Source organism: Chionomys nivalis, chromosome 1, assembly GCF_950005125.1.
Source record: "Chionomys nivalis chromosome 1, mChiNiv1.1, whole genome shotgun sequence".
Classification (NCBI taxonomy): Eukaryota; Metazoa; Chordata; class Mammalia; order Rodentia; family Cricetidae; genus Chionomys; species Chionomys nivalis.
The window spans coordinates 173040171-173061343 of NC_080086.1; the positions used below are offsets into that span (position 1 = coordinate 173040171).

A 21173-nucleotide genomic window follows, 5' to 3' on the forward strand; every position below is an offset into this window, starting at 1 on the left:
GACATTCCTATTATAATTTAACCCACTAGTTAAGTTATATATTCTCAAACTTTCCTAATGTAAACAATGCTGCCACAAACAGTAAACAATCACCCCAGCTTTACTAGAGAGCAAACCACATACCTTTTAAAGATTATTTATATTTTTATTTTCAATTATATGCATGAGCTGTCAGGTCTGCTGGAACTGCAGTTATAGGCAGTTGCAAGCTACCCAACACAGGAGCTGAGAAGCAAATTCAGATTAAATGCTGAGCCAACTGTCCAATACTGGACACGCACACTTTAAACTTCACTCTGCCCTACTCTGTTCCTGCCAGCTTATATTCTCAGGGGCAGTACGTACAAGTACTTTTCCCAAACATGGCTCTTGTCTATCTATTCAGGCTTGGTTTGAAATTAAACACTCTTTCATTACTACTATTAAAAGGGAAAGGCTTTTAGATCATTTAAAATTGAGAGATATTTGGCTCATCTTAAGATGAATGTATATGAGGAAAGCAAAACAATAAAAGGTAGAGGAAGAAAATGCCAGTTTCTGAATACTTAGAGATTTCCAGCCAATTAGGATTGGTCTTTTATCACCCTACTTATTCCTCCTCACACTGTAATTACTGTTTATTTATTGTGGGGACAGAAGACAACTCTGGAGGCCAGTTCTCTCCGTCCACCATGTGGACTCCCCCAGCTCCTTTAGAATGCTGAGGCACTCAGCTGTCTGTTATGTTCGTTTCCTGTCGTCGTCTGTAGTGAGAGGGACAGCAGGGAGTGCACAGCAGTGAACACGCAGGCTTACGAGAAAGCACCGTCTTTCCTTGGCTCTGTCACTGTGTCATGATCTATCTACCGAGCGTGTGGCATGGAACGGAGCACACAGAGGTTCCAATGTTTTCCTTTCAAACAGCAGCTGTTTGCTCTAACTTCTGTGATATTGAATGTTCTTTATGAAAATCAGCATTTAAGCATATTCATTACCATCAAAACCTTGGACTAGCCGGGAGGTGGTGGCGCACGCCTTTAATCCCAGCACTTGGGAGGCAGAGGCAGGCGGATCTCTGTGAGTTCGAGACCAGCCTGGTCTACAAGAGCTAGTTCCAGGACAGGCTCCAAAACCACAGAGAAACCCTGTCTCGAAAAAGTAATAAATAAACAAATAAATAAATAAATAAATGAACAAATAAATAAATGAACAAATAAATAAATGAACAAATAAACAAACAAACAAACAAACACAAAACCTTGGACTATTTCAACTAACACATCAAACATGGCAGTAAGGGAGAAAAACCCACGCAGAAAAGGGTTCTACACTAGTATCCTACACCAGAGGAAAAGCTGGTTTTACATGTATTTCATGGCTGAGGAAGCAGATTCTTAAAGGTAACCATGCACAATGGAACTAGCAAAAGAATGAACACCAACTATGAAAACCTAGGAATGCGCCTTTCTTTCTAAGCCCTTACTGAAATACTCTACATGTCCACAGACAGGCCACAGTTCAGGTTTAATATTATTTTCTTTAGACAGGGTCTCAGCTTTCTATTTATAAAATGCAATGTTTCCCAAGTTCAGACCTCTTCACGGAACCAGCTGACCACTACATTACTGAAATCAGCTTTGTTCCAACAATAGTCTTAGGTCATTTCCTAAGCAGGTACTATTGTTCAGATGGCCTGAGATTTTAGGTGCTGGACATCTGAACTGAACAGCAGTAAAAAATAAAAGTTATTGCTCTAAAATTGTACATGGAGAAACAGACCAAAACCAAAAGTTAGTGAAAAAGTCAAGTGTGGTGGCACATGCATTAGTCCCAGCACTTGAGACAGCTGCTTTGAATTTGAGGTCAGCATGGTATTCATAGCAAGTTCCAGTTCAGTCAGGGCTACAGAGGGACCCTGCCTCAAAAGCCTGTTTGGAGGGTAAAGGTGCAGACCAGCCTCTTACACTCATCTCCCTTGACACCTGAACTGTCTAAGAGTTTCCAGGTCAAACCATTTCCAAGCAGAAAGCTTCCTTTCCTAGCACAGAGACCCCAGAGAGGGTGGTCAGCAGGAGGAGAGGGCATGTATGTGCTTGGTCAGGAGGCGCCCCCTGGGACTCTGTCTTCTCCAAGGCTGCCACACACTCTAGTGTATGTCTGTGTGTGACCACACTACCCAAGACAAAGCTAGAAAAGTGAAAAGAGGCCCGCCCACGACTGCATCTCTTGTCTTTGCATCTCCTCCTCCTCACTTCCCGCCCTGTACCTGGGTCATTTTGTCCACAGAGACAGGAATCCCGTCTATGGTGAGAGGTGGCAGCTCTGAATTAACCTCCTGTGGCGCAGGGGCGTGTTCTGCCAGAGCAGACTCCAAGTCTTCCAGGATCATGCTCTTGTACTTTCGCACCTGCAGGGAATTAGGAGCAGAAATAAACAAGATGCTCAACAGCCAGGGAGGGCTGGTGCTAAGCAACAAGAAAGTGGTTGGGCTGGTGTCCCTTAGCCACCGCAGAGCCTCAAGAACAAACACTCCTCCAAGTAGAAGGTGAAAATACCCATTGGCCCCAAAGACACCACTAAACAGAATCAAATAAAAAGATGATGAAATTTTAGGTTAACAACAATAGGAAGGAGCCAGTAGAAAAGTTCTATAGAACTTAAAAGTCATGTTTTCTCAATCCACAGAGATCCATCACTTGTTCCAGGTACAATGTAAATAATATTCATTACTCTGCATTTCCCAGGCCAGTTGTACAGGTCACATCAAGTATGACAGTTCACTGTCAAAATCATTTTCCAGATCTGAGAACTTACGTCTCTAAACTCTAATGTATTTGAAACTGCTGCTATTGTTTGAGAATGCCAGGTACCATATGGGCAGGAGATCTAAGTGCTTAAGAGGCTGGACTGAAAAGAATCAGACAAAGCAAGAGATGGATAATACATCTCAGTGCCAAAAGTACCATTACTAGTCAGGCCTGAGGCTAGGGAGCCCCATTGGTCAACCTCTGCTCCCTTCAGGTACTCCCTGGAGACAGTGGTGAACTCCAAAGCCATGTGCCTCACTGCGTGTCAGTGCAGTTCTGAATCAGTGTTGTTCCCTGAATCTATTCTTCACCAGTGTAGTGAACGGTTATCTCAAGACAGCAGATCCCCCTGCAGAGACAGTGCAGAGTGCAGTGCACATCCTTCTATTATGAGCAAGAAGAGGAGGCATGCTGGCTAATGGTGGTGCACACCTTTAATCCCAGCATTTGGGAGGCAGAGGCAGGTGAGTTTGAGGCTAGCCCGGTCTACAGAGCGAGTTCCAGACAACTAGGGCTACACAGAGAAATCGAGAAACCCTGCCTCAAAAAACAAAACAAAAAACAAAACACACACACATACACACCAAAAAAAAAAAAAAAAAAAAAAAAAGAGGAGGTGGCACACACTAGATCCATAACCATCAATAATGGGCTTATTCATTTAGAAGAATATACAAGGGGGATAAGGATGTCTCTAGAGATAATAAAGCCATGGAATTATGGAAATGTAACTAGACAAGATGGGAAATTAACTTGTTTTCAGGCCTTAAGACATTCTCTTAGGACAGGGTAGGGGGACAAAACGAATTTGCCAAGAACCAATAATGTTTTCTGCTCAGTGAGCTTACTTCCTTACTGGTGTCTCACTGTGAGGCTCAAAAGAGAGAGTTCCCATACACGACCCCAAACACCTGAACAGAATCCAGACCAAGTTCCAAAGCTAGAAAATCTACAGCTAGGAACACTAAGGAGAAGAAAGAAAAATGGCCCAAATACTAGACTCATTATAACCCAACTAATTCAGTTTTATACTAAAACAAAAAAGTTTCAAATGCATCATCAGTATGTTTATTATGGCATATGCACTGGCAATATATAGGCTTCTAATCCAAAAGGGGACTGGGACATGGAATAAGTCTAACTCTTCCAAGTCTTTTTTTTTTTTTGATTTTCGTGACAGGGTTTCTCCGTAGTTTTTGGTTCCTGTCCTGGAACTAGCTCTTCTAGACCAGGCTGGCCTCGAACTCACAGAGATCCGTCTGCCTCTGCCTCCCGAGTGCTGGGATTACAGGCGTGCGCCACCACTGCCCGGCTGGACTTTTTTAATTTAGTGCATCAAGTTGAATTTACGCGTGCAGGCCCATAGGAGGAATGAAAATGGTATAAAAACACCTTTGATTGTGTTGGCAATACTTGGCATTCGAAGATGAGAAAATACTGGGTTATTATTATTATTACATTAGTCAGTATCAAACAGTTTCAGTCTTTTGGGTGGGGGAGGTTGAGATAGGATTTCTCTGTATAGCCCTGGCTACCCTGGAACTCCCTCTGTAGACCAGGCTGGCCTTGAACTCACAGGGATCCACTTGCCTTTGCCTCCCAAGTGCTGAGATTAAAGACTTGTGCCATCACTGCCTGGTAACTTCAGCCATTTTTATGAATCAGGAAAAGCCATATTCTGGTATTTTGCTAAACTTAACAATGCTGTATAATTCCTTGACAATGCTTATTTAAAAATGCCAGTGGAGTAAGTTTTAGAGTAATTTGCAACAAAACAATTCCAGGTGAACACAGCACTCCCATCTAAGCTTGCTTGGTAAAGTAGATTTCTGAGAATCATAAAGCCGGTGTTTCAATTCCATCTGATCGCTCAATTCTGAGATGTATCCCCACCCCCTACTCACAAACCTCATTTTCCAGTCCTCTAAAATCTCAGTGCATCTAAAACTGCTGGCCAGCCTCCTCACTAGTTTTTGCTTCTAGCAAGTTCTTTTCTACTTCTGGGCCTTTAATTCTGCTTCTTATCCAAATATTGCCTCTTTTTCAAAGTCCAACTCAATTTCCACATATGTTCTGAAAGACCTTCTCAAGTGTTCCTGTCTTTACCTTCCTGCTTTAAATTTCTGGTCTCAAATAATTATGTGTCATTTATAGTATTGTTCCCAGAATACAGTGTGCACAATGACTACATGAATCTGCTGAGCAGTCTTTTTTAACACGTATCATGAAATATTTCATGTATTCAGATACACAGGAAGGTACATTACCACATATTCTCATGAATACCAGGGATGGAAGGTTAGGTTTAGGGTGTTTACACAAATCATTACAATTTTGTACAGATTTACTATTGAAAATTTAGAAACTGGTCTTTAGTCAGGTTGCAAATAAATAACCTTGAAGAATACACCGTGACTCTTCTGTATTTCTGAAGAACTCTGGACAGGAGTAGTCTTTGGAAAGTTCTATAAAAGATCTTTTTAAAACTGCACACAGAAGCCACTGAGACCGAAAGTATCTGGGGTGTGTGACTGAGAGCTGTACGAGCACGGAGCAGTCTCACACTGGACTCTGGCTGACAGGAGCCTGCTCCAGCTCCCCCACCAACTCTGGCTGACAGGAGCCTGCTCCAGCTCCCCCACCAACTCTGGACTCCTAGGTTTATTTGTTTTACACCAAGATTTTATATTTATTTTCTCCTGCCTCTCTATATGCACGTGCTATGGCACTGTGTGTGAAGGTCAGAGGACAGCATGAAGAAACGGATCCCCCCCTCCCACCATGTGGATTCCAGGTACTGAACTCAAGTCATTGGGCTTGTCAGCAAGAGCCTTTATCCACGGAACTGTGTCAGTAGCACAGATATCTGGTGTCAAAACTTGAAAATTAAAACACTTCTCTGTGAGTGTGGGTCCGCACACAGGTCAGGACTCAGCAGGAGCAGTGGGCTCACAGACACAGGCTACCACACCCAGCTTGAATTCTGAGGATTCAAACAAGGCCCCCAGGCTTGCATGGTGATTCACCAAAGGAGCAATCTCCCCAGCTATACTTTTAAAACATTTTTCTACATTTTATAAGTGAAACCACTTTCTAAAACCCATATAACCAAATGAGGGACACAGTCCACTTATCTATCAGGAAGAGGAAGGAAATAAAGGTAGGCAGCTGGTGGTCATTCCAGAGCTACCTCAGCCCTTTCTGACTGAATGGCTTGTCCTCAGTGGGCTCAGCTAAATGCTCCAGGCGCCTGGCTCTGACAAAAGAGTTCTACCTTCAAAAGCCCTGGAGTTCTTGCGAAGTTTTTACTCTGTTATTCAAGAAAATATTTTAGGCTATTTCTAAAAAGCTCAAGAAAGTCCAGGGTCCACACAGAGCCAGCTGCCCTCAGAGCACAGTCACAGCAATTCAGCTGCATCACCGCCTAAGCCCAGGGCTCTCACACCACTCCCCTTTAGGAGTTTACGTAGGCAGACAGATTCACGTCTGTCCCCAGGAAAGAAGGAACTCTTGTCCTCATTGTACACACACGACATCGAGGGAAAATGCAAGTGGAAAATATTTCCTTCCTTCCTTGCTTAAATTACGGGGTGTGGAAAGATGGCTCAGTGGTTAAGAACGCTGGCTGTTCTTCCAGATGACCTGTGTTCAACCTCCAGCACCCACATCACACAGTGGCTTACAACTATCTGTAACTCCAGTGCCAGGGGACCTCATGCCTTCATTGGGCCTCCAAGAGCACACATGCACGCACATGCACTTACAAGCCACACACACACACACACACACACACACACACACACACACACAAAACAAAAACAACATAACACAAAAGTAAAATTATGTAGACCAAGCTGGCCTTGAACCCACAAAGATCTATATATCTGGCTCTCCTGCTGGGAATAAAGTCATGCGTCACCATGCCCAACTAAACCAACTTTTTTGAAAAAAGCAAAAGATATTTTTAAAAGACATACCCAAATATGTGATTAATAATACGCTTCCAGTTTAACTCATAAAATCATTATCCTGGAATCATCTAGTGTTTTGTTTCAGATATGAATAAAAACTTTCACATTTTTTTTAAAAAAGTGGTATCTAATTTAGCACAAGATGGCCTTGAACTCAATTTGTAGCCAAGAACGAATGACCTTGGATACCTGACCCCCTTGTTTGCACACTCCTGGATGTGAGACTACTTGTGCCATGGCAGCGGGTAAAGCGCTTAGGATGGAAACCAAGACCTCATGCATACTAGGCAAGGGCTCTCCCAACTGGGCTACCTCATTAGTCCTATACTGGTTTCATAACAAATCAAATATTGTCCTTGTGTTCACTGCTCCTGGTGGGGTACAATACCTTGAGTTAGCAATGAGAAACAGCAATGAACATTTTTTTAAAAATCATCATTCTATGTGCACAAGGCATAAAACAGCTCTGGTCAAGTCAAGCATCAAACTAGGTTCAAAGTTCTACCATCTGCTCTGTTCTTGATTGACAAATGAACGCAAGCAATAAGGCATCTTTCCGACTATCGCCAAGGCGCTGATCTTTTTGGTTTCAACCTGCACAAAGTTGTGGGAAATATTATTTTAAGGTGTGTTACTTTTATTTATATTTGTTTAACTCTGGGAAGCTGTGATACTTTGCCTGTCTTGAACAACTGATGGTCTGAATGGCCAATAGCGAGGCAGGAGAAAGGGACAGGCAGGGCTGGCAGGCAGGGAGAATATATAGAAGAAGGAAACTGGAAAGGGATTCTGAGTAGCGGCCCGAGAGGAGGAGGATATCAGGGGCCAGCTACCCAGCAATCCACAGAGTAAGTTAAGGTAGTAAGAAAACGGGAAAAACGCAGAGGCCAGAGGGTAGACAAGATAATGTAAATTAAGAAAAGTGGGCAAGGATGGGCAGTGGTGGCGCACGCCTTTAATCGGGAGGCAGAGGCAAGAGGATCTCTGTGAGTTCAAAGCCAGCCTGGTCTACAGAGCTAGTTCCAAGACAGGTTCCAAAGCTACAGAGAAACCCTGTCTCGAAAAACCAAAAAAGAAAGAAAAAAGCAAAGCAGGCAAGAAACAAGGCAAGCTAAGGCCGGATGTTTATAAATAAGAATAAGATTCCGGGTGTGATTCATTTGGGCACTGGATGGTGGGCTCCCAAATCAGTCCAAAGAGCATAATATCATATTACTACATAAAGTAGTTTGAAAACCAGTCGCCACCTTCCATCCCTAGAGAGGTGGAAGAAAATACTGAGCACTGAACTGGAAAGAGGAATAAACAGAGAAAAATCTGCACAAAGCAAAGGGCTTCCGGGAGCACAGCTGAGATCCGACTCACCACATTCTCCAGAGGCGCTGCTCCGAACACCTTGAAGACGGGGTTGGGTTTGGAGGGTGAGATACAGAGAACGATAGCTTGCTGTCCCACTCGGGTAGTGTATTCATCTAACGTGGCTCTCAGCTTCCTGAAGAGAATACAAATAAAAGGTTACAGGGTGATAGAAACTACCGTGATGGAACAGACTAAACTTGCTATGATTTGAGACAATTCTGATCAAATATGTTCTGAAATTTGAGAAAGGAGAGTGAAGTATGGAATTCTGTCAGAGAAACTGTACATACTCTCTTAACCTACCACATACGGATGTACTGGGCTTATGCCTCAGGACACAGACATGACAACTTTTAATGCAGTAAGTTACATCTTTTTTCTTTTCTGTTTTTCTTTTTTCTTTTTTTTTTTTTGGTTTTTCGAGACAGGGTTTCTCTGGTTTTGGAGCCTGTCCTGGAACTAGCTCTTGTAGACCAGGATGGTCTCCAACTCATAGAGATCCACCTGCCTCTGCCTCCCAAGTGCTGGGATTAAAGGCCTGCACCACCACCACCACCCGGCTCATCTTTTTTTCTTGAGGCAAGGTCTCTACATAGCTCTGGTTGTCCTAGAACTCGATATGCAGACCAGGCTGGCCTCAAACTCAGAGATCTGCCTGCCTCTGCCTACCAAGTGCTCCAATCAAAGGTATAACCAATACACCCAGCTAAGCTTCAACACTAATTTATTTACAATTTTAAGTGTGACTGCTGAGATGTCACTCACAGACTTATTTTGTTATCTCTATAATTAATAAAAGTGGTTCAAATGACAATTTTTTATTGATACAGTCATTACTCATTTCACACTGATATATTTTATTCAAAGAAACTCCTGATCCTCTGCCTCCATCCTCCAGGTCAGGTTTGCAGGTGGGCATCACAATGCCTAGCCACAGCTTTATATTTTATTTTGACATAGACACACTGTCAACGTGACACAGCCTAGAGTCACCTAGAAGGGAGTCCATTGAGTTCAGACTGGCTTATGGGCAAGTCTGTTAACTGAGGACCCAGTTCTTATGGCAGCACTATTCCCTGGACAGGTGGTCCTGGACTGCGTTAGAAAGTTACTTAAAGCACTCGGGAGGCAGAGGCAGGCGGATCTCTGTGAGTTCGAGACCAGCCTGGTCTATAGAGCTAGTTCCAGGACAGGCTCCAAAGCCACAGAGAAACCCTGTCTCGAAAAACAAAAAACAAACAAACAAACAAAAAAAACAAAAAGAAAAAAAGAAAGCTACTTAAAGTACAAGTGTACAAGTGGTGTGGTGGTGGACACCTTTAATCCCAGCACATGGGAAACCAAGGCAGGCATCCTTGTGAATTCAAGGCCAACCTGGTCTACATGGTGGCTTCCCACATAGCAAAAAATAAAAAAAATAAAAACAAATACCAACAATATAAAACGAAGCCTATAAAGCCTATAAGGGAGCAAGCTGGCAGTATTTCTGGTTTCTACTACAAGTTCCTGCTCTGACTTCCCTCACTGATGAACTGTGACCCTCCATTGCTTGTCATCAGAGTACTTACCACAGCTACAGAAAAGAAACTAGAACACAAACCCACAGTGCTTTCCACATGAGGATGAAATGAGAATCCCTGCAGTTCCCCACTATCTGTGGGGTCTGCTCCAAAGCAGATACCACTGGATACCTACCGTAAGTTGAGATAGAATCAAACCTTTTGCATATTGTGTTTTTATCCTGTACATACAGACCAATGATAAAGTTTAATTTATAAGCTAAGTCCAGTAAAAGATGAATAATAACTCATCATAGAAACAGCTGTAACAGAAGCTAAAGAGATGGCTCAGTGGTTAAGAGTTTACTGCTTTTTCAGAGGACCTGAGTTTGAATCCTAGTACACCTGTTAGGTACCTCACAACTATGTGTAACTTCAGCTTCAGGGAACTCAATGCCTCTGGCCTCCTAATGATGGAGGTGGGTCTTGTATTAATCTGTTGCTTTCATTGGTTAATTAATAAAGAAACTGCCTAGGCCCATTTGATAGGCCAACCCTTAGGTGGGTGGAGTAAACAGAACAGAATGCTGGGAGAAAGAGGCCAAGTCAGTGAGTCGTCATGATTCTCCCACTCCAGACAGACGCAGGTTAAGATCTTTCCTGGTAAGCCAGCTCGTGGTGCTACACAGAATATTAAAAATGGGTTAGATCAATATATAAGAGCTAGTCAATAAGAGGCTGGAGCTAATGGGCCAGGCAGTGATTAAAAGAATACAGTTTCCGTGTAATTATTTTGGGGCATAAGCCATGCGGGCGGGCGGGTGCCGGGGACGCAGCCTCGCCGCTCCTAATTCAACATCCTAAGGCACACGTAAACCGATGCAGGCACACAGACCCCTCTTCTGATCTCTGTGGGCACCAGCCACTTATACTGGGCAAACATACACACAGGCAAACACTCTTACACATAAAATAATTAAACTAAAATCTTAAAAATATTCAAATTATAACAATGATTAGTAAAATTATTTAAAACTTATTATTTATTTTAGAACCTTCCATTTAATATTTTTGGACTACAGTTGACCATCTGAGATAACCACAGTCACAGAAACAATCCCTGATACAGTGAGAATTCAGGGCCGGGCGGTGGTGGCGCACGCCTTTAATCCCAGCACTTGGGAGGCAGAGGCAGGCGGATCTCTGTGAGTTCGAGACCAGCCTGGTCTACAAGAGCTAGTGCCAGGACAGGCTCCAAAACCACAGAGAAACCCTGTCTCGAAAAAACAAAAACAAAAACAGTGAGAATTCAGGGTAGGAGCAATAAATGAACAGAATACCACACTTCTCCACTATCTTACAGGGATTATCCGGTGACTCAGGATCCTACATTTCACAATACCAAACAGAAACTCAGGCATCATTTCTTAAATGAATGATAGTCACTGCCTCCAGTTCTTTCTCTACTTTCCCTTGAGGTAAGAACTTGGTATGTAGCCCAGGCTAGCTCAAAGATCGTGACCTGCCTACCTCAGTCTCTTGAGTGCAAGGATTATAGGTGTATGCTAACGACGCCTTGAATCTGTGGCAATCCTCCAACCTCAGCCCTCGTCCCCAGGGCTGGACCTGGGACCTGTAAGCATGAACCGCCACAGAGGCTGGCCAGCCTCCCGATGGGCTGGGCTTTCCTTTATTCTTCTAATCACTCATACTTTCCCTGGCAGCTTTTAAAAAATAACTGCCTTGACAGGGTGTGGTAGTGCAGGGATTTAATACTCAGAAGGCAGAGGCAGGTGGATCTCTGAGTTCAAGGACAGCCTTGGTCTACAGAGTGAGTTTCAGGACAGCCAGAGCTACTTAGTGAGATCCTGTCTCCAAAAACAAACAATAAAATGACTACATTGGCTCTTAATACTCCCTCTGCCTACAATGCTCTTCCTAGGACTTAAACATAGTCACTCTGTTAGTTCCTCCCAGCTCTGTGCAAAGGTTGCCTCATCCAAAGGATTTCCCAGAGCATTCTCAGAATAGAGAAACAACTATGTTCTTTGACTTCCTGATACACTTGCTCTTTTCTCCCCACAGCACTCTCTGATTTAATACAGTGTATGTTTGTTTTCTTTCTCCCTCATATAAATTCTTTAAGGGGCTTTGTTGCTCAGTGTTACTCTCCACCTGGCACGCAGCAGACACACAAACTTCCTCTGGATGGATTAATGTGACATTAGACATCTTCCTTCCTTATTTTGAGACATGTCTCACTATGTAGCTCTGCCTGACCTGAAACTTACTATGTAGACCAGGCTGGTCTCGAACTCACAGAAATCCACCTGCCTCTATCTCCCAAACGCAGGGATTAAAGGCGTATGCCACCATAGCTAGCCAGTGTTACACATCCATTATGTCATATTTTCTAGATTTTCATCCATTTAATTTAATGGGAATGATTCTAAGTCTAACGAGGAACCTAGTAAAAAATGTTCTTGCCCTGCCATCCACACAGGAAGACTGTGAGGAACAGCAAGATGAGGTAGCACAACCCTCACCGAAGCAAACGTGTCTGCTGTCTCTTCCGGATAGACGGATTAGACTCAAACACATGAGGACGTTTCCGTTTCTTCCCGGTTGCCACAGCAGCAGCAGCAGCCATTCCCACAGGACCTGAAATAATAAGTATGTGCTGAGATTAGGCAGGAGCCTGTAAGGGTACAAGACAGAAAACACACTCAGTGAAAACAGAATGTTTCTGATATTATCAATGTTCTTCAATATATTGTCTCACGAACCATTTAAATTTACAATAAGTCTTTTAAGAAGCAAAATGGTTTATACCTTCCTGCCACACACCATCTTGAATTTTGTACAATGCTGTTGCTTTATTTTGCCAGCATGCCCACATTATTAGGAAAGTGTTCTCAAAGGCACCAGGAAATACTGCAGCATTGAGAGAAAGGCCTATCCACACTGAAACTGCATCTCTAGCTCCCTCCAACTGCTCCAAGACTCTGCCAAGTTATGGAACTGGGAGAACTGCGAGTGAACAGGCACACTCCCACCTATACAGGCCACCTGAAAGAATACTAACTAAGCTGAAAACTGGGCCAGGGAACGAAGACAGCAGCCATAAGGTCCAGATGATCAAAGGATCCTGGCCAAGGAGACAACACTCCTTTACTCCAACAAGAAAATGTTAATAAAGGCTGGGCTAGCTGCCCTGCAGCTGCTGCACAAAGGCCTTGGGGCGAGGGCGAGGGCGAGGGATAAAGAACTACTATTGCAGTCTAGAAGCCTAGGAGTTTCAACATATCAAAGACAAAATTTCACCTTTATCCTTTCTTGTCCGCCCTATAAAAGATGAAAATTCAATTGCTAACAATTAAATTTGCATGTGTATTCTAAAGCCTTTCTGTAAATCTAGACAGGCTTCTGTCTGCAGACTACTCAATACTAGCATAGTCTTGATGAAATGGCACCCTCTAAACAACCCCAGAGCAAGCAAAAGCCAGATGACCGCTTGCTTTCTATTATAAACATATGGTAGGGGATTTTCCTTCTTTCTTTTTCCGGGTCTCACTATTATGTAACCCAGACTAGTCTGGAACCCCAAGTGACCCTCCTACCTCAGCTCCCTAAGTGCTGGAATTGCAGGCATTCCATTACCATTGTACCCAGCTAATTGTAAGGGGGAAATTGTGCCCACCCCCCCCCATTTTATTGTAAAACCGTGGCAATATTTTAATAGAAGATCTGTCATTGAAGAAAACTGTGTGCAAAACAGTATTATTAACTACACTCACAATGTATAGATTTCTAGATTTTACCATCTTACATACTGAAATCCTCCCTCCCTCTTATCCTTTCGGGTTTTAGAGACAATTTCCCGTAGGACAGGTGACCAACTGAGGATGACCTTGAACTCCTGCTCTTCTGGCCTGGTTCCTGCTCTCTTCCCACCTAGTCTGCCTTCAGGCCTGCCTTCTCTTCCTCCTTCCTCATTTCCTTTCCCCTGCCTCCTCCAGCTCTGGTGCATACTAGCCAAGCATTCTGGCTCTACTACTTGTGGCTTTAACACTAAGCTCTATCTCCAGCCCAAAAAACGATCTGCTGAAGAGCAACTTCTCACACCTCCTTTCTCTCAGCCCTGGCAACCATTCTATTGTATTGTTTCTATGAATTTGCCTATTTCAATCCCTCACATAAGTGGAATTATACAATATCTGTCCTTCTGTGAGTTGCCTATTTGTGTTAGCTAGTACATCTTTAAGGTTGACCTATGTTGTCACATATGGCAAGATTTCCCATTGTGAAGGCTGAGGGTATGACTATATGTGTTTATTTCCTCGGGCCTTTCATCCACAGAAAGACATCTAGGTCGTCTTCCCATACTGGCCACTGTGTATACGATCAATATCTCTTTGGGATCCAGTTCATTTGCTTACTTACAACTGCCATATGAGCCAGAGGCCTACTTCTTCTATCTTTTTTTTTTTTGGTTTTTCGAGACAGGGTTTCTCTGTGGTTTTGGAGCCTGTCCTGGAACTAGCTCTTGTAGACCAGGCTGGTCTCGAACTCACAGAGATCCGCCTGCCTCTGCCTCCCAAGTGCTGGGATTAAAGGCGTGCGCCACCACCGCCCGGCTACTTCTTCTATCTTTTAACTTGGAGGAAACTCCAAATTTCTTCTATCGTGGCTTTATTTTATATTACCATGTGATGTACAAAGGACCCAACTGTTCCACAGTCTTGCCAATATATTATAGTTATCTCTTGTAACTTTGGTTAACAGCTACCCTCTTAGGCATGTGGTATCATCTCATTGTGTTTTCTATGACATTGAACACCTTTTCATGAGAAATTTCTCTTCAAATCCTTTGACCATGTTAAAATATTAGGCTGGTTTTCTCACTGTATTGCTATTTTATCATAAAAAATTTAAATGTATTAAGAAAGCTTAAAGAATTTTTAACATTTTACCATACATATCTATTCTCTATGTAAATCCATGTTTTTTTGCATTTCAAAGTAAATTGCAAATGTCAATATTAATACCCTTAAGTCAGGCAGTGGTGACACATATCTTTAATCCCACCATTTAGGAGGCAGAGGCAGGTAGATCTTTGTGAGTTCCAGGACAGCCAGGGCTACACAGAGAACACCTATCTCGAAAAAACAAAATTAAATCAAGCCAAATCAAATAAGCAATGAGCAAAATTATATATATACCATTAAATACTTCAGCAGGTTTATCATTAGCTAGATTCACCAACATCTGTTTGGAACTCTTTTTTAAAAAAAATTAATTAAGGGCTGGAGAGATGGCTCAGTGGTTAAGAGCATTGCCTGCTCTTCCAAAGGTCCTCCAAAGGTCCTGAGTTCAATTCCCGGCAACCACATGGTGGCTCACAACCATCTGTAAAGAGGTCTGGTGCCCTCTTCTGGCCTGCAGACACACAGACAGAATATTGTATACATAATAAATAAATAAATATTTAAAAAAAAATTAATTAACTAATTAATTAATTTGTTAGTTTGTTTTTTTTTTTTTGGTTTTTTTTTTGGTTTTTCGAGACAGGGTTTCTCTGTGGTTTTGGAGCCTGTCCTGGAACTAGCTCTTGTAGACCAGGCTGGTCTCGAACTCACAGAGATCCGCCTGCCTCTGCCTCCCGAGTGCTGGGATTAAAGGCGTGCGCCACCACCGCCCGGCTGTTGGTTTGTTTTGAAAAAGGGCTTCTCTGTGTAGCCCTAGCTGTCCCGGAACTAGCTCTGTTGACCAGGCTGGCTTTGAACTCAGAGATCCGGCTCCCTCTGCTTCCTGAGTGCTGGAATTAAAGATGTGTGCCCCCACCATCTGCTCTTATTCTGAGGTGTGTGAGAAGGAGCAGTGTGGGTGTGCACTCCACCTCTCACTGAACTTGAATCCTCAGTCAGCAAGCCTGAGGGGCTTTGATTTGGTCTATTACAAATGCAAATATAAATTCTAGAGAGTGTTTTTAGAAGTTGATAAACTAATCCACTTATTTAAATGTAAATACAAGGGCTAAGAGTAGGCAAAACAATTTAGAAGATACTAAACAGAGGTACTGATTCTATCACATATTACTATAAAGCTTGAGTTATTAAAAGTGAGGGACAGCTCCTGGATAGATAAGCACACAGAACTGAACTGCAAAGACCCTATGTCAGAAGACAAGGGTGAGAAGGGTAGGCTATCAAAGACAAGGAGAATTAAATTTTAACTATATAATTCCAGGTCTGAGACAAATATCTACAAATGGTGAAACATTCTGATAATAAATCCAACAGCCACATTATCAATATAACCAAATCTCATAAAAATACTGAATGAAAATGTCATTATGAAACTCATCAATTTGTACAATGGATATATATATGTTAAGCAGTAGTAGTGCAGATCTTTAATCCCAGCATTTGGGAGGCAGAAACAGGCAGGTCAAGGCCAGTCTGGTCTAGGACAGCCAGAAGGCTCAGTGGGTAGGGTAGGTAGAGGTGCTCATCTCTGGAGCCCATGTAAAGGTAGAAGAAAAGCACCAGTTCCGGTTTGTTCTCTGAACTCCATGTATGTCATGGCACTCATGTTTTCCCCAAGTCCTGTACCTCTGGCCTACACACACATACACAGTATCTCTCTCTCTCTTAAAAAGGAGTGATAGGGATTTGTCTCAGCAAGTGAAGTCACATGCCCTACAAGCATGACTTGGGTTTGGCTCCCTGGAGCCCATGTAGAAGCCACTACACATATGTAACAATGAACTTTTTGTGTGTTTATACAGTTTTGAGAAAGGATCTCATCATGTAGTCCTGGATGGCTTGGAACTCACTATGTAGATCAGGCTGACCTGGAACTCAGAGATCTGCCTGCCTCTGCCTTTCACCATACCTAGCTTTAAACAGTTTTTTAAAAAATTTTATAGAAAATTAATGTTAAACATAATAAAGTGCTAAACAGAAACAAAAGTTCAAAGTAGTATCATGAATATAAAATTTAAAGCATGCAAAACAATGCCAACTATTATTTAATGATACATGCACGTAGAGCAAAAATGTAAAGAAAGTCAAGAGAATAAAGATGAAATGCAGAATAGTTGTGACCTCAGCAGAAGGAAGGAGAACAAGGTTAAGAGGAGGTACACTAGCAGGACATGATTCTGCACACCTCTAACCCCAATATTTAGAAGCTGAGGCAAGAGGACCATCCTGGGTTGGACAGCAAAACACTGTCTCAAACAAATGGGTTGGGAGGGCACCAGAAGTTTCAACTGCATCCATAATGCTTACTCCTAAATAAGCCATCCGGGCATGGTGGTGCAAGCCTTTAATCCTAGTATCTGGGGAAGACAGAGAGGGGCAGATCTCTGTGAGTTTGAGGCCAGCCTGGTCTACAGAGAGGACAGCTAGAACTGTCACACAGAGAAACCCTATCTCAAAAAGCCAAAAAGCCTGAAGTGAACACGTTAAAACTGTAGCAATGCCTGACAAAGGTGGGCAACAGCATGTTTGCTTTCACCATGATTCTTTCCTATATTCCAGTGTCGGGTTATTGTCCAAGATTCGAGATTTTATATTCGACAGACAATTCATCAAACTCTATTCTTTTTTTAAAAAAAAATATTTATTTATTATGTATACAATAGTCTGTCTGCATGTATGTCTGCAAGCCAGAAGAAGGCACCAGACCCCATTACAGATGGTTGTGAGCCACCATGTGGTTGCTGGGAATTGAACTCAGGACCTTTGAGAGAGTAGGCAATGCTCTTAACCACTAAGCCATCTCTCCAGCCCTCAAACTCTATTCTTAAGGTAGCAATTATCTCTACAGATCATGTGACTCTTCTATCCACTGCCTTAGAGAAAATAATTCAATTTTGATTAAAATAAAGTTCCCTGGGTGTGGGTGAGAGAGATGGCTCAGCAGTTACGAGCACTTATTGCTCTTCCAGAGGGTCTACCACTGTCTCCAGCACCCACATGGTGGCTCACAACCATCTCTAACTCTAGGTCCAGGGGCTCCAACAGCATCTTCTAACTTTTGTAGGCTCCAGGCACATATGGTACACATACATACATGCGGCAAAACATGCATAAATCTAAAAAAACAAAATATGAAGTCCTCTGAAACCGATACTGGAAACTAATATGGAAAAAGGTTGACCATCCTGTGCATGTATATGTGCAATCACAGTGTACACATGTGTGTTCCTCATATGTACAAGAGTAGCAACTGGACTAGCTACCTGGCCAGCAGGCCCCAGGGGCCTTTCTGTACTGGGATTATAAATGCAGGCCACCACACCAGCTTCTTAACTGGGTCCTGGAGGTCAAACTCAGCTCCTCATGCTTGCATGGCAAGCACTTTGCTGACGGAGCCATCTCCCTAGGCCCTTCTTAACTTTTTTTTTTTATGTCCTGAAAAGCAACATGATCAAGAGCTCTTGTTCTGGGTTGAAGAGAATCAGAAACAGTTTCTGACAGGCAACATGACACAAATGGCCATTCAACTTTTCTGAGTTGCCTTTTAGATATGATGATGCTACAGTCCAGCCCTCAGAATTCTCTAGCGTGCGACAAGTTAGGAACACTTATAAACCTGGGCAGTTAATAAGGCACTCTGTCACCTCTGCAAATTCTCCTTTGCTTACTGTGATTACAGGTGTGTGTGCCTCTACACCCAGCTGCTTGTGCAAACTCCACACTGCAGAAGCCCCACATGGTTTGACTCACGCCAGCCCTCTTGATTAGTTTCTCTTCCTGCTCACAAAGAGGAGCCACAATGGCCTCCTTCCCATTTTTCATCTGAAAGTCCCTGCCTTTGAAACTTCCTCAGTCTGAAGTGCCCTCTTCTTGGCAATTCCCTACACCAATAACCTGCCACTAGTGGTCTGACAGTATCTTCAGAAGTAAGCTCTTAGTCAAAGAATCTATACCTTGTAGTCTATATAATTACAATTCCTTAGTAGCTACTCACTAGAAATTTGAAGGGCCTCTGTTTATACACTAGACAGATGAAAAACTTTAGTCCTTTCCTGTTCTTTTGTTTTGTGTGTTGTTTGTTTTTAAAACAAGGTCTCATTGTGATTATCTAGGTTGGTCTTGAACACCTGAGCTCAAGTGTTCCTCCTGCCTCAACCTCCTGAGAAGTAAGGACTCCAGACACAGGCAATTATACCTAGTCACTTCTAATCTTTTCTTTAGTCATGCTGGAAACTTAATGCAGGGTGTCACACACGCTAGGCGAGTGCTCAAGCCCTGAACCAGTCTCTGCTACCCTTGCATCATCCCCACACTATGACAGTGCAGGATGGCACAGCAAAGCCTTTTCTCAAAAGCATCTGCCCTCATAGGAACCAAGTTGGGCTTGGTTCATTGTATTAGGATGCCCTCTTCTGGGAAGTCTAAACATTTCACAAAATATATGGTATAAACACTTAAACCCAGTGCCTTGCACATGCTAGCTAGGCAAGTGCTCTACCACTGAGCTGTACCCTAGCCCTTCCCTTAGTTTTTAAGTTCACCTTTTGCTGGGTGGGGGTGGCACACACCTTTAATCCCAGCACTCAGGAGGCAAAGGCAGGTGGATCTCTGTGAGTGTGAGACCAGCCTGGTCTACAGGACAGGTTCTAAAGCTACAGAGAAGCCCCGCCTCAGGGGAAAAAAAAATTCACCTTTCCAGAAATAACACAGTGCATAATAAATTATAGTATGAGATTATTATACTTTTCTTCCTCATTTACAGCTATATTGGCCATTCCTGATAATTGGTTCCCTGTCCTGCTTTTCCTAAATAAAATCCACGCATGATTGGTATGAGTGTCCTCACCATAATACACACACTGTACACAGAACTATACAAGACACAGGTAGTTTTAAATCACTTGGTATTCTGGAAAACTTCAACCCACAAGCTGGACTGCGACAGGTCACTAGTGGTCTTGGTCTTATCTAGCCGAATCAAACAGAAACCATGTCCAGCAGAGTATTTTAGACCCCAAATTATTTTTTAAAATGATTTCAAAATGTCGCGCGGTGGAGCCATACACCTTTAATCCCAGCTATCGGGAGACAGAGGCAGGCGAATCCCTGTGAGTTCAAGGCCAGCATGGTCTACAGTGAGAGTTCCAGAACAGGTGCCATAGCTACAGAGAAATCCTGTCTCAAAGACCCCCTCCCCCCATTTCAAAACACATCACATAACATTCATTCACATATAAGTAGCATATGAAACAAGGAGCCAGCATAAACAAGACCTATCACTAAGAACAGCCAGCAACAGATCCACAGGTCCCTCAGAAAGAATTCCCACATGAACTGTAAAATCAGATTATTGTGGAAACCTAAACACAATAGTAATAAACTTTCACACAAACTGGAAACTCAAGTCCATGTCTGGACAGGTGGAGAAATGCACTCTCATTAGAAAGTCTAGGACTGAGATACACTGCTCAAGGTAGGATTTTTGTCTAGTATGCAAAAGCTTGGGGTTCATCCCAGCACAAAGTGAAAGAAAAGCCAATACTAGCAATTTTTTTTCTTAACCTTAAGAATATTAAAATCTAAATATGTCAGTCCTTGCATTTAATGTGAATAAATACTCTAGCTAAAAACCAGAAGACTGTCAGATGGATGAGAAAAGACAACCAACACTACCACACTAGTAAGAAGTGACCCCAGAACTCAACTCTCCCGGAACAGGCTAAAGTTGGAGATGCAGGTTTAAAATGTATGGTGAAGGGCTTGGGATGTAGCTCAGTGGTAGAGTACTTGCCTAGTATATGCGAGGCCCTGGGTTTGATCCCCAGCACTGAAAAAAAAAAAAATGATGAAAAGAAATGTGAGCGTGCTTGAATCCCAGGCCCTTCAGACAGGCATGGCCACAAGTCAGGAAAGAGGAACTTCCAGGGCAAACATTACCTGCGGCGGCCAGGTGGGCAGTTACCTCATCTGCTGCCGTGGAGTTGAGGATATCCGAGTCATCATAAGAAGTGTCCTCAGGGGAGGAAGGTGAGTCTTCATCAGCACTGAGCATACTGTGCTCGGTGTATGTGGCTACATGGACCTGCTGGACTTGCTGAGCCACTGCATGGGCTTCTATGGTAGCCATGTGTTCAGTTTGGGTCACTCCGTGGTCCTCCATGAAGATCTACTGCTAGAAAAGAAGAGGAGGAGGAGGAGGAGGAAGAGGAGGTGATTCAGTGTACAATGTAACAGAATGCTTAAACTAAGTCTTTTTAAGAGCAGAAACTCTTTTACAAACCTCTAATTTTATTCCTTTTGACCACAGCAAGATGTGGGAAATTCAAATGGCATAAAATAGCAGAATACTATTGCTGTAGGACAATGCTCTTATACCCTGTGAAGATTTGTCACTCATAGTGGTTTAATAAAATGCTGAATGGCCAATAGCCAGGCAGGAAGTATAGGTAGAGCGACCAGACTAAGAGAATTCTGGGAAGAGGAAAGGCTCAGTCTGCATTCTCCAGCCAGACACAGAGGGAAGCAAGATGAGAATGTCTCACTGAATAAGGACAGAAACTTCCGTCTACA

At 42.9% G+C, this 21173-nt stretch overlaps 1 protein-coding gene across 7 annotated transcripts in view; it reads right to left on the reverse strand.

Moving 5' to 3' along the window:
• Positions 1–21173, reverse strand: part of Nrf1 (nuclear respiratory factor 1) — a 108309-nt gene that overhangs the window by 42625 nt on the left and 44511 nt on the right. For 4 of the 7 annotated variants that reach the window (XM_057766932.1, XM_057766898.1, XM_057766887.1 and 1 more), the window contains 5 exons: positions 20541–20775; positions 20395–20430; positions 12162–12276; positions 8123–8249; positions 2246–2386 (listed from right to left, as the gene is read on the reverse strand). In XM_057766932.1, coding sequence (XP_057622915.1) covers positions 2246–2386; positions 8123–8249; positions 12162–12276; positions 20395–20430; positions 20541–20763 — 642 coding nt within the window. In that variant the 5' untranslated portion in view covers positions 20764–20775. The remainder of the gene's footprint in view (positions 1–2245; positions 2387–8122; positions 8250–12161; positions 12277–20394; positions 20431–20540; positions 20776–21173) is intronic. The other 3 variants (XM_057766939.1, XM_057766926.1, XM_057766907.1) reach the window with 2 other exon arrangements.